Genomic DNA, 13,934 nt, shown 5'->3' with positions numbered 1-13,934 from the left:
AGGTCATCTTATGCTGGTCCAGTATTATTGGTGAAGAAGAAGACAGGTGAAAACCAATTGGTTGTGGATTACCGTGGATTGAACAATCAGACAGTGAAAAACAAATTCTTGTTGCCATGAACATGTGTCCACAATATCAGTTTTTTCAACAGTATTACAAACCTTGTAAACCTTTTAGTGGCAATCATGAGATATCTCTGCAAACTTGATCTACTTTATTTCAGCCACTTCAAAATATCTCAGCTTCTAAAAACATATTTTACAGTAAAACACATGTTTTCCATCCCCCCCCCCCTCATTCAATCAACTGCCAGTGGGCAGAGTCAGCTCTTGTTCAAGGTTAGATAAGAGAAGGATAGAGAAAAATGTACTGTGTTTTTTTTTTGCCCTTTTCTTTCAGCACTGTAAAGACATTAAAGAAGTATATGCTCAATATAAATAATACAAAAAGATTTTTTTTCCAAAAAAAAGTACTTTTCTTCTTAGAAAGCCACACACATCATGGCATGTTTTTGAATCATAGTGAGCAAAATAAAAGCAATGGGTAGAGTAAATTTTCTTGGTGGGGGGGGGGGGTTCAGCAGTTTCAGCTTGTAATTGGGGAAAAAAATTTCTTCTTGAAAATAGGTGGCAATTTGTGAAGGTTTCACAATTTCAAATGTGGCAGTTATAATGTGGATGAGGAAAATTTTAAAAGCTGGTTAAAGAAAAAAAGCAACATTTTTGGAATCTTTTGTATGAGGTTTATTGAGGGCCTTTTGAATGTCCTATAAATGTTGCTCCACTACAATTATCTTTCTATATTGACACCAAATTTTCTGATTACTCATAAATTATTATTATTTTTTTTTTCAAATTTAGAATCACAAAGTTGTCAAATGTCCAAAATGCCCAAGGAAATATAACAGCGAGGAAGAATTAACAAGACATTTAAGGAAACACCTCTTGAAAGAACGATTAGAACTTAGGATATCTTTGAAGTTGAAGAAGCGCCATCCAAATTCACTCGGTGAATCTACGACATCTTGTTCTGAAAAAGGTTATCTAGTGACAGAAAATTATGCTAACCCATCTTCCTCCTTAAACAATGAAGCAGTATGTGAATCAAATCGAACTGGTGTAAACTCTAATAAAGATGTAGAGACACCATACAGTAAAAAACAAAAGCCTTCCTATAACAGCAGTTATGTTTCAAATTCTGTTGCGCAGAAATCTGTAATCAAGAAAATTAATGGCCAAACAAAACCTGCAGTGTCGAATCTCAAGAGGTTACAAAATAAAAAATTTAATAATCATTATAATATTTGTGGTAAAGGATATGAAAACAAAGCACGTTGGAAGTCGGTTGGAAATCGAAAGATATCACTGGCACAAACATATAAAAACAAATCTATCACTTATTCTAATAAATTTCAAAGACGGGTAATAACTTCTTGTAATAGTGGTGGGAAAAAAGTCATTCGCGTTCCTGCTAAGACTGCATGCTCAAGATGGCTGGATTCTGTGAAAGATGATTCAGATCAGTCTTATTGTTCTTCAGAAATTGATGAAACAAGCAATCATTCTGAAGAGAACGATCCTCAAACAATGTCTTCATTTCATAATGAAAAATCAAATCAAACAAAAATCCCTCAGATTAAAGAATTTTCTATTCGATTGCAACGTTTAGAGATGACCGAACAGCTAATCAAACAGCTTGAGTTATATAAAGAGAAAACGCAGAAGTTTATAGGATCAAGTAATTCTGAAAATGTGATTGAAGACGGAATATCATGCAAGCAAAGAAAAGTCCACCTGAATACAGAATCATCCAAAAAGCAGACAGAAGAACTTGCGCAGGCAAACTCTGGAAATTCGATCGAACCTATAGGTTGTACCTCAAAAAATATAAGTAAATATGAAGAAACACCTAAAACCAGGAAGTCTGCTCACAGCTCTGCCATACAATGTGAAAAATCATCCAAGGTGAAATATACGAGTTGCGAGTACTGTAGCAAGTCATTCTTTAGTTCAGATGCTCTTGAACTTCATATATTAAGTCACAACATTAGTGGGAATAAATGTCCAATATGTGAGGAAACATTTTCTCGGCTTTCTAAATTGAAATCCCATATGAACAAGCACGTTTATGCAGCAGAGAATATCCATGTTCCAGAGATATCTGAAGATTCCTTTTCTGAGGTAAGAATTATACTTTCTATGTTTTTCAATTGTAGCTCCTATCCATGCAATATAGGCCTATGTATGTACAGCTAAATCCAAATTTAATGAATTGGGCAGGACTGACAGTTTTATGGTTAAATTGGGGTTGAGCTGATATGTGGGGATCAGTCAATTGCGAAACAGAATTTATAATGTTAAAAAGATTGGTTTTCAAACAGGCCAGCTCAATGAAAAATCCCTCTTAACATCTAAAGCCAGTTCCATACTCGCAGCGCTGCACCATTCAAAAACCTGTTGAAGTGATTTTGAATGACGCTGCTGTCGAAAACCAGTTTTTAATTTTTTGTCCCTAAGAGTAAGGTGAGCTATTAATATGGTGGAAAGGCATTCAAAATATATTCTCATAGGTGCTAGTGCTTCTGATTTGTTAGCCTTGTTAAAATCTTCCGGTCGGAAACAAGATTTTCTGGATGTTTCGTATCTATAGAAAAATCTATAAAAATCCTGAAATTGTGTTTTGCAGAAATTTAAAATCCCCAAAGAAAATCCCTCAGCCCTTGCCAAGACCATAGTAAAAGGGAGTGACTAGGGGTCTGGTTCCTTCTTCCCCAAAATTTTAGAAAATTGCTGATTTTTACATAATGATATGGTTAAGCCTATTGTTCTGTCACTTTGGTTACCCCCCCCCCCTCCCCCCCAAAAGTATCAGCTCTTTTCCTTTGAAAGAAATTTTTAGCTACAGTCCTGCTTCTTGCAATCCCAAGGTGATCATGTTTTTTTCTATGAAAGTACTGGAAATCGCCAATTGTTACCAAAATATGATACCAAAATTCAGCAAAGTTTCTAGTTATTGTTAAAATCTCCAAAACAATTGCTAATGGTGGAAATTAAGTGCTACTGCAAATCATGATGAATTGAAATGAATTTCATGAAAAAAAGTAACACAGCCGCTGTGGTGGTCGAGTGGTTATAGTGACGGACTCGCGATGCGAGGATCCGGGTTCGAACCCCTTAGTGGTGGTCGGCTGAAGTTGGTTTTCTGTGGTTCCCAACTTCAAGGCGCAAATGCGAGCCGATCTCCTCGTTAAAAAGTCTCGCCACAGAGAGCAACAGTCCTACAACGATAAATCATTCAATCATAACACTTCACTCATAGTTAGAAAAACTTGTGGCAGATGGCAGCACTACACATAACAAGCATTACAGAGAAACAACGAAACTTCGCGTCAGGTTTCACTACACGTACACGCACATTCCCGCATGTACCGATTCGTTGGGGGGTTCCGCGGGGGGGGGGGGGTGTGGGCGGGGTGCATGTGTGGTGTAGTAGTAGTAGGTAGGGCCTCCAAAAAATGGCTCGGGGATCCATGATGTTCTTAAGTCAGCCACCTCGTTGGGCAATTTGCCTGTTGTGGCGTTGTATTTGTATTTGTATTTCATTTGCCAAGTGTGTGCGATGAATATCCATAGTCATAATAATCAACTTGATTCTAGTAAAGAATAAAAACTAAAGTAGGCTTCGTTAAAAATACAGGAAGAAAACCAGACAATTTTTGTTTAAAAAAAGTTGGGAAGACCAAAATTACATGAAAATACAGGAATGTTCAGGGAAAACATCACATGGTCACTTCAATTCTTCCTTTTGACATGTTTTCTTTGACAGTGTAATGTTTCGCTTCAGATTTTTTGAGTCTGGAAATTGGCACCCATGTATTCTGAATCTCGATAAGAATTCATTTTATTTGTCAGGAGATTGAATTAAGTGTGAGTTGTTTGTATCTGAACTGTGAGCAAAATGCTGATTGAGAAGGTGATTCTTTTTTCAGGTTCCCAACAAATGAAGTAACTTCCTATGAAAGTTTTATCATTTTAGGATGAAGTTGAAGTGCCTAGGAAAGACCGATCTGCCTTGTCTTTCACTGCTGCAAATTTCATTTGTGCGGAGTGCAATGCAGAATTGTCTTTTTCAGAATATCGAGCACATCTACGAGATAAACATAAAGGGTAAGTATTGCTTCTTCTGAACCTATTAAATAAACATGAATCTGTATGGTATCTTCATATTTTTACATATAGGCTACTTCATATTTCTTGGTCTATCTGGCTCATCAGCATGTGCAATGTAGTTGGGGGGGGGGGACCATTGAAGGAAAAAAAAATTGTTTTCTCATGTTCATCGAACAAATATAGATTATTAAATGCTTGTTAATGTTCAGAACTAATGAATACAAATACAAGGCAGCAACAGGCAAAATGCCAAATGAGGTGGGAAAAAAATTATTTTTTCCATCCAGACACAGAAGTTTTTAATGACTACTCTACTTGTTGAACCCCCTCAAACTAAGCAAAAGAAAAATTAATAAACCAAATTGTCCACATACACCCAACAAATAACCTTAAAAACGTTACAATTTCTGCTTTAGCAGAATTATTAATTGCAATCTACTATATTTGTAATATTTGCCAATATATTGATAATTCCCTGCTCAATTAAAATCAATTATACAAATTTCTTTGATAGGATTTGGTAAGAAAAGTAGGATAAAAACTAAAAAGTAGGACATTTTACCAAAAAGTAGGAAAAGTAGCAGCTCTGAAAAATACATGAAACTATTTTTGCAAAATTTATTTTTTTACATATGCCACTTCATTTTATATTTTTATATGTTGTGCGCAAAGAGGACATTATTTTATAATTTATGATATGAAATATTTATTGCAACAGTTTCTTAATTTATGCAGGAATGGAAGTCTCATGAGACTATGAGACTTTTTTCAGCTAGTTTTTATGACGTGCCTTTTTCACATGAAGGGATTCAGTTGTACAGCTTTTTGAAACTAAGTACAGTATTTATTGAATCAACCTTCCAAGATTGGATAAGTTTGATCATGCATCGTAATTTTTTAGGGGTTCCCCCCAAATGTTTTTTTAGTGAAATAATATTCTAGTTCATCTTCTTAACATGATTTCTTTTTCCGAAACTTTTTGTTGAACTTCTGAAAATAGTTAATTGAAAATTCTTGTGTGAATATGTGACGTAGTACATAATTTTCCATGATTTACCTATTATTGCTACCTATAATGCTTTCATAATTTAAAAATTAATACTAAAGCAGATATTTACTTCCTATCTTTGAGAAATTGGCACAAATTTATTTTGTTTTTTCCTTTTTTTTTGTGAACTTGAATAATTGTTGTTTCATTTTAATTAATCAACAATCTGAACAGTTGAAATGCTATTTAATTAGTTTGGATTTGAACGTTAAACCATAATTTTTATTTCTTGAAATCATTGTTTTTTTCTGAACTAAAATTAACAAAGGTGCCTACTTCATCAATGTAAAAAGCTTTTAGTGTCCTTTTCCTTTTTATAAACATATATTATGCCTATAACTACGTTTGCTCGCACTGGTCCGTTTAGCATCCCCATCCCCCCCCCTCCCATGAGAGAGGCATAGACCACTTTGAAAAACATTGCTTTAGATCAGTGGTTCTTAACCAAGGGTGCAAACAGGAGAGTATGCAGAATTGACCTTTGGAGGGGCACACAAATTTTCTTCCCAAGAAATTTAGAGTTACCACTCTTCAAAAACATTTAAATTAACAGAAACTAGTTAATATATAAAGGGTATTTCCTTTTGATGTTTCAATTTTTTCACTGAAATATTAATTTTTTTTTAATTTTTGGTTGGCTTGGGGGGTTGGCATAGGTTCCCTGAGTACCTTCCTGCATACACTTCTTGTTGTGGGAGAGCATTTTTGAGTGTGACAGATTTAAAAAAATTGCAACATGTTAACTGAATGAGGAACTGAATTGTCTGAATGTTATGATGAAAGAAAAGTAATTTGTCTCCTTCGGGCATTGAAAGGGACTTGGGTTCGATTCCTGGAAGACACAAATCACTTTTATTTCCAAATATTCGTTTTGGCTTAGCGTCCAGAAAATTAAATTTGTCAGTATATCTTGGACCGAAAAAACATCATCTCTTAATGTTTGCTGATTATTTAGAAAAATTGAAATGATAATAAAACTTTTTTCAATTCTCAAAAAAATATGAATTATGCAGAAATTTTTGCACCTCATCCTTTAACCTATTTTTGACTGACATTGCATTTATATTAATTTTCTTTCCAATTTTCATATGAACATTTTTGGAATTTTAAAAGTCTAATGAATGCCATAGTATTTTTTAAATTTGTTTGCAAAGAAATTTGATTATTTATGACTTTCAAAAATGAAATTCATAGAAATTTTATTGAAATTTTTTAATAATTTAAAAAAATGGTTTTTGTCACATGGCATATGAGGCTTTTCAAAATCATAACTACTAGTTATTTTAACTAAATAAAGTTAATTTATGTTAAAAATTTAATTGTAAATTGACATTAATTACAAAGAAAAGCATGCTTAATGTCCAGTTTTTTTTTCCAACTTCTCAAATATATTATTTAAGTAACCAGTTATCAAAAATTGTGCAATTTGGTCATAAATTGGTAGAGCGGGTCAAAAATGGGTCAACTTTCGTTTGCAGAAATGTATGGTGTGAAATGAAATTTGCCTTGCAAAAGTTTCTCCTTGGGTTAACTATATTACTTGTTTTCCATTTTGATTGGGAAAAAACTATTAATACCAAAAATATTTTATGGCTTGAATACATTTGTACATCGTGTTATTAGCATGCTGTCCTTAGATTTGATACTGTCCTAAGCATATTTCAGGAGAAACATCAAAATATTTTATCAAGTGCCAAACAAACATATGTATGTTGTTGTGGTACCCGGTTGGAATCAATAAGTGAAGAACAATTTATTGAATTTTTTTTGCAAATTTCAAAAAATGTTTAAAATATAGTAATTTTTTAGTTTTGTTTTTGAATTTGTTTTTAGTTATAGAAAAAAGTTTTCAAACAAATAGAAAATGCATTATCCAAGGGGTTATAGGAAGGTAAGTCATGGCACTGGGAGTGTGGGATGACAAAAAAGAATAAGAATCACTACTTTAAACAAATGGTAGAAATGTTCTGATCCTTTTAACAAGCGGAGAAAGACAAATTCTTCCCATTAAGTTACACTGCTTTCTTTTCCTACTCAAAATGACTTCAGGTGCATATAAAACATTGAGATATGTTTCATTCCCAAAGTCATTGATTATAACAAAACATGGTTGCCTGAATATCGAGGTATGGACAAGTATACATGAACTGATGACATTCTTTGGCCCTTGTCACTGGTCAGTAAGAGATTAATGGCAGAAGCTAATAATGAACTTTTAAAGCTATATAAACCACAGCTCTTTAATGAGAATTTATAAGAATGCGTTTTTCACAACAATGAAAATAAGTTAAATGATCAATTTACATGACCAAGATATGCTGCTTTTTATGTCTCATTAACGAGTTTGAGGCATGACAAATTTGAAAAACTTTTGCATTCAGGGTGATAGGGTTCATAAATTCATCTTATGTGATATGCTTCAAATATGAATATCTTTTTTTTATGTTTAAGAGTTCATTTGATGCTATTTAGTATCCTTGACGCAAGTTGCATGACTTCATTTTCTTGGGAAATAATTAATAAATATGCTTTGAATCTGGTCAAAATTTTCATGACTTATATGATTGTATTTCTATTAATAATCTTATATGTATTTCTATTAATAATCTTATATGTATTTCTATTAATAATCTTATATGTATTTCTATTAATAATCTTATATGTATTTCTATTAATAATCTTATATGTATTTCTATTAATCATCTTATATGTATTTCTATTAATCATCTTATATGTATTTCTATTAATCATCTTATATGTATTTCTATTAATAATCTTATATGTATTTCTATTAATAATCTTATATGTATTTTTCAAGAACGATCCAACTCAGTAGAGGGGGATGGAAACCTTCGAGAATGACGTGGACAGGTATGATTTTGCAAGATCATTTTTTTAAAGTAAAACTTGCTAAATTTGAAAAAAAAAATTGTTGAAATTGATTTGAGATGATTAGTGATTTCACAAAATAAATGAAATTGATAGCAGTATTTGCAAGGAATTAAAAAAAGAGAGAGAGAAAACCGTGTTTGAAAGACTAATTTGAATGAGTAGATTAGATTCGATTTATTAATTGTATTAAGGGCCATAGCGGGCATGCCTGTCAGCATGTAATTGAAATCAAACATGCCTCAATCATAATCTTATTTGGTAGCATCAAGCATGTGGTTGAGAAAAATACATACTAAAAATTTTTATGCTGTGTAATGTCCTGGGCATGTACAGCTTCAGATTTGTCCAGTCTTGGACTACACAGAAACTAGTGCATCTATCATGTTGCATAAGTTAATACCTTTTTTAAGAACACTTTTGCTGGTCAAATGGACAAATGGAACACTTTAGCCTGTATACCAGCGGTTGTGCACCTCTGTTCATATCAATCTCTAGATTTTTTTAAACTGTTGATTCTGGGTGAAGTGATAGGTGTTCACACGTCATATTACACTTCTGTTCCATTTTTCTATGAGTAGAGGAAACTTGGTACAGACCTCACAGCACTACTATTTTTCCTACTTTTCCTATTTTTTAGAAATATCTTCCTATTTTCCTACTTTCGCCGCAACCGTCCTTTTTTACCCCAGTTCTCTCCTACTATTCCTATTTTATCCCTCCCTTCTTTTGTTTACAGCCAATATCTCACTACGAAAATTTCAGGAAACCGCAAAATGTCACTGCTTTCCCTCCCTTTTTGATGCGTTTTATTCACATCACTCGCTACTGAAAAAGAAGAGAAAAAAATAAAAAAAAATTCAGTTCCACTGAAGTGGGGGACAACGACAAGCGTATCTTTTCGCCCCTGCGCCCAGGCCCACGTCATTTGGGGGGCTTTTGAAAATACACTACAAATGGTATATATACACAAACAAATATATATATATATGCGTACCTTTAGTACATGCTCTTTGCCCCCCTCTCCTGGAAAAAGTTGAAATGACGGCCCTGCCCAAAGGGCCGTCAAAGTGCTAAAAACTGAAGTCCAGTGGGGAAAGCGAATCCGTTTCAAAGATTGGTTGCCGTAAAAGTCCCCGCTTTTTTTTTTTAAGAAAGCAAAAAAAAAAGGGGGGGGGCAGGTTCTGTCCACACACAAGAGATATTCCATGAGAGAAAAAAAAAGGTTAGGTTTTTAAGTATAGCTTTCTCTCTCCCGGGATCCCGTAGCAAGCGTTGATCCCAAAAGCCTAGTTTTCCCTAGGAGTAGGCTTTTTTGCGCAGCGCGAACTAAACTGGATCATTTCGCTTTGGCAGAAATGTGTTGCATAATCACACTATGCATTTGTGTTTTGCAAGCGTGGTGCATCAGCTCAGGACGGCTATATATTATATGACCCTGGCGTCAGCTACTCTATCGGCTGCATGCTCCAGTTTGAAGGGAAGGGGAAGAGAAGATCGGGGAAACCACACGACACATGACACATTTAACTCCTTCAGAAGCAGTCCGCCAATCATGCCCGATGTAAAGCGCTGTCGTGAGCCGTATTGCGCTCTGTAGGAAAACAGTCGTACTGCTTGGTGGGGAGAGATGAGCCGATTAAGCCTCTAGCTCATAGTTTCCCAACCTTTTTTGTCCCATCACCCCCTTCTTCAGAAATTTCTTTCTCTCAGCGTCCCCCCCCCCAACGCAATCTAACCCATAGAATCCTATGCTATACCCGTAGCTTCTACCGCCCCCTTGGAACATTCCATCGCCCCCCAGGGGGCGTTAACGCCTACGTGGGGAATCACTGCTCTAGCTGAACCCAGTTTTTTTTTAACCTTCAGAAAATAACTTTCGGGTGCCTTTATGTTCGGAGTCATTTAAGTATTACGTCAGCATCGGTGGGGGTTCCGATTTGGATACGCTTACGTCATCAACCATCCTTTAGAAAAATATGAAATATTCTTAATGGCATCTTACACTCGTGCGCCAAAAACGAGTCAAACTTTTCCCTTGTTAGTGGGCACCTGAACTAGCATTCTCCCTATTGAGTCCCCTGCAGAGCCACTTTAGTGATTTCTAAATACTTAGCCTATCTAAATGATCTGAAAATGTGCAGCGAGCCGCTTAAGTGCTCTGGACCTGTGCCGCGTGTCATACAAATGATCCGTGATTATGCCGCGGATCACTCAAGTAATCTGGGAATGTGCCGCGGATAACTTGAGTAATGTAGAACCACACTGGTAACCGCACCAATGCTTTAAAACTGTCACATGTTACTCAAGGATCTCTAAATGTGCCACGGATCGCTTAAATGGTCTGGAATTATGCCACGGGTCACTAAAGCGATCTGTGAATGTGCCGCTTGGTTCATTTTTACAAAATTAGGTTTGAGAGGGACAGGCCGCAACAGAACCCCCAGGGCCACATTTGGTCTGCACAGGCGTAGTATTTACCGCGGGTCAAAGGTTACCTATGTGGCTTACATGTATCACTCAAGTGGCTCACGGTGCATTCCCAGATCACACTTATAACCTGCTGCGCTGTTCTAGATCACTTAAGTAAATGGCCCGCAACACGTTTTCAAATCAATGAAATAGCCCTGCACTCTTCAAAAGGTTGAGTTAAGTTGAAATGTACCGCGAGTCGTTCAGGTGGTCTGAAAGTGTGCCGCGAAGTGAGACGTTTGAGTCATCTGGAAATGTGCCGCAAGTCACTTGGAGATGATCTGAAAGTGCACAGCGGACCACTTGAGTGGCCTGGAAAAGTGTCAAGAGCACCACTAAAATAATCTATAAAAAATGCATTGAGCCACTTAAAGTATTAATGTATTGCAGACCATTAAGTGATCTGTGTGCTGCGAGCCACTCAAGTGATCTTGAAGCGTGCCACTCAAATGATCTGTAAATGTGCCTCCAGTCACTTACAGTAATCTGCAACTGAACTACATGCCACTTAAGTGAACTGGGAGTTTGCTGCAGGTCGCTCAAGCATAGGCGGAGATTCACTTGGAAGTCGGGGGGGGGGGGGCAAGGTCATTATTGCCCAATGTGCCGCAAGCCACTGAAGTAATCTGGAAATGTGTCCCACTTAAATGATTTGATGATCGTTCATTTGCCACTTGTGTGGTTTTGTTATTCGTCCTGGGCCACGTGAGATGACTCCGAGGGTCATGGGTTAGCATGTTTAAGGCATACTAGTTTCATGCGTATGCTATTGATGACCTGGATGTCTATTTTTATTTATTTTTTTTAAAAAGCATTCATGAGTATATGCGGCCATTCTAATCATTGTATCCATCTGATGTAATGTAACTGCAGGAGGTGTTACATCAAGGGTGTTCAACTTTGAGTAGAGTGTGGGCCATTTCATTGATTTTGAATGTGTCGCTGGTCACTTAAGCTGACCTGGGTCAGTTGAGTACTCTGGAACTGTGTCACAGTGATCAGTAAATTTTCTGCGGGTCACCTAAATGATCTGGGAATGTGCCGCAGCACACTCAAAGAATGTGGAACTGTCGCACAGGTTATTGAGTGATCTTTAAAAGTTTCATGGGTCAATTGAGTGCTCTGGAATCGTGCTACTGTGATCTCTAAATATACTGCGAAATATTTAATGATCAGGGAATGTGCCATGGGACACTTGAATGATGTGTAAATGTGCTGTGAGTCACTTGAATGACATGTAAATGTGCTGTGGGTCACTTGAATGACATGTAAATGTGCTGTGGGTCATTTGAATGACATGTAAATGTACTTCGGGTCACTTGGGGGGAGTGGTCTAGAACTCTGCCGTGAGCCACTTAAGTGTTGGTGAACAGTGTCGCAGGTCACTCGAGTGATCTAGGAATGTGCCACAGCTCACTTAAGTGAAGTGGAACAGCAGCTCGGGTAACTTGAGTAATCTGGAACTGTGCCGTGGTGATCTGTAAATGTGATGCCACTCGAATGACTTAAAACTGTGCCGCATGGTCTCTTGAATGATCTGGAAGTGTATCGCTTAGTTCATTTTTACAGAATTAGGTTTCAAAATGTGGGCCACAACAGATGACTCTGGGGCCACATTCGGCCCGTGGGCAATGGGTTAAGCATGCATGCGTTACATTTCTATGACACCTAGACAATTTTTTTTTCTTCGAAAAGCACGGGGGGGGGGGATGGATCAAGATCATCAAGTGGAATTTTCAAGTAACAGTAGGAGTTTGATTAATTTCTGTTCAGTTTGCCATTTGCATTGTTTTTGATCCCACATTCTGATTTTTTTTAATTCGTTAAAGGGAGAACTTGAGTTTCTTGAAATATCAATAGATAATACTATAATTGAAATATATAATGTGCGAACCTCAATGACACAACATTTTTAAATGCCACGATAATTTGGGAATTACATTTTTTTCCTATTTTTTGTCGGTGGTGTTCCTATTTTTCCTACTTTTTTTTTTTCAAATTTTCACTTCTAGGCCTGTTGGTAGGGGCATATTTTGTAGGTGCTATCTATCAGCAGCAGAGTTGGGTTTTTGAGATGACAAGTATCAAAAACTACTTTACCGCACACCAATCCTGGTCATATATTGTCATGCGCAATTTCGAACCAGTAGAGTTGGGTGGGAAATGAAGGCTCCATCCATCACTGGTCACCCCAGGTTCAGTAGGTAAAGAACTTGCTTCTGACTTTCTATGCCTGGATTCTAACCCATGGACCTTGATGATAACCTTCATTGTGGAAGACAAGCATCTTACCACTGTGCCACTCGGGCGTTAAGTATCAAAAACTGGTTTTAACTGTCAAAAAAAGTGTGGTTTAAACCTTAAAAAACCTAAATGAATGCTTTTGGATAATATTTCAAACATAATAGGTTGATAACATGATGAGAAACTTATTTTTATGTATATTATACAATTTATTTTCAAACACTAAATTATTACAATAATTAAAACAAAATATTAATTATAATTTGCATTTTAAATTTTTTGACGGACAGAGTAGAACAGATAATATATAATTTTATAGTCCATTTTATCTAAACTATTGATTACCTGTGTTCAATTCACTAAGCAAAATAAAGCTGTTTGTTCAAAATATGTGTGATAGACCACAGGTTTAGGTTTTCGACCTCAGAAACTTACTCAGTATTAAAAGTCAAACACTTATTGTCAATGTTGTCATTCTTACTTTTGTGCATAGAATAAGTTATATGAGCTTTTCTTAAGCATCATATGCAATCAGCACTGCTATAAATTAAAGGACATTTTAGTCTTAAAATTTACTATGTTTATTGCTAGCTATATTCTAATGTTATGCACAATAAGGGTATCGTTTTATAAAAGTATCAGTGATTATCTAAATAATTTAATAATAACAGTTCAACATTAGATAATGTTATGGCATAAAAGAAGTTTTTAAACACCTATCTGTTAATAAAGGAGTGCAGCAGATGGTTCATATCAGTACACATATATAAGCAGTTGAAGAAATTTTGGAAGGTCAAGAATCATGTTGAATTGAGGAATATCAAATAGTTCCAGTTTTTCGTTCAGCTTTTATGCTATGCTCTATTCAAATCGTATATTTTACAAGAAAAAAATACACATATATTGTCAAAAATAATTCCGTAGAGAGTAGAAAACTATTTTACAATCTTATTAAGTATTTATTCTTTGTATAACATAGTGACTTTGAATATTACATGCAATGAATGTGTGCATTTCAATGGGAATTTTTATATTGAATAGCAATATTTAAGGTTTTTCATGTGAAAGTTCAAACCGTCAAAAACTGCCATGTGTGGAAAACCTGCTAACC

General features: G+C 35.7%; 1 protein-coding gene across 4 annotated transcripts in view; it reads left to right on the top strand.

Annotated features, from left to right (window-relative positions):
* Positions 1 to 13,934, top strand: part of LOC149070618 (uncharacterized) — a 66,636-nt gene that overhangs the window by 10,415 nt on the left and 42,287 nt on the right. For all 4 annotated transcript variants that reach the window (XM_089248918.1, XM_089248919.1, XM_089248921.1 and 1 more), the window contains exons 2-4: positions 862 to 2,181; positions 4,037 to 4,167; positions 8,037 to 8,089. In XM_089248918.1, the coding sequence (XP_089105044.1) occupies positions 862 to 2,181; positions 4,037 to 4,167; positions 8,037 to 8,089 (1,504 nt within the window). The remainder of the gene's footprint in view (positions 1 to 861; positions 2,182 to 4,036; positions 4,168 to 8,036; positions 8,090 to 13,934) is intronic.

This window comes from Pholcus phalangioides, unplaced genomic scaffold (assembly GCF_987345545.1).
Source record: "Pholcus phalangioides strain wild (caught in Gottingen) unplaced genomic scaffold, Ppha-v1.0 ptg000021l_1, whole genome shotgun sequence".
NCBI classification, from domain to species: domain Eukaryota; kingdom Metazoa; phylum Arthropoda; class Arachnida; order Araneae; family Pholcidae; genus Pholcus; species Pholcus phalangioides.
This window is presented reverse-complemented; position numbering and strand designations above follow the sequence as displayed.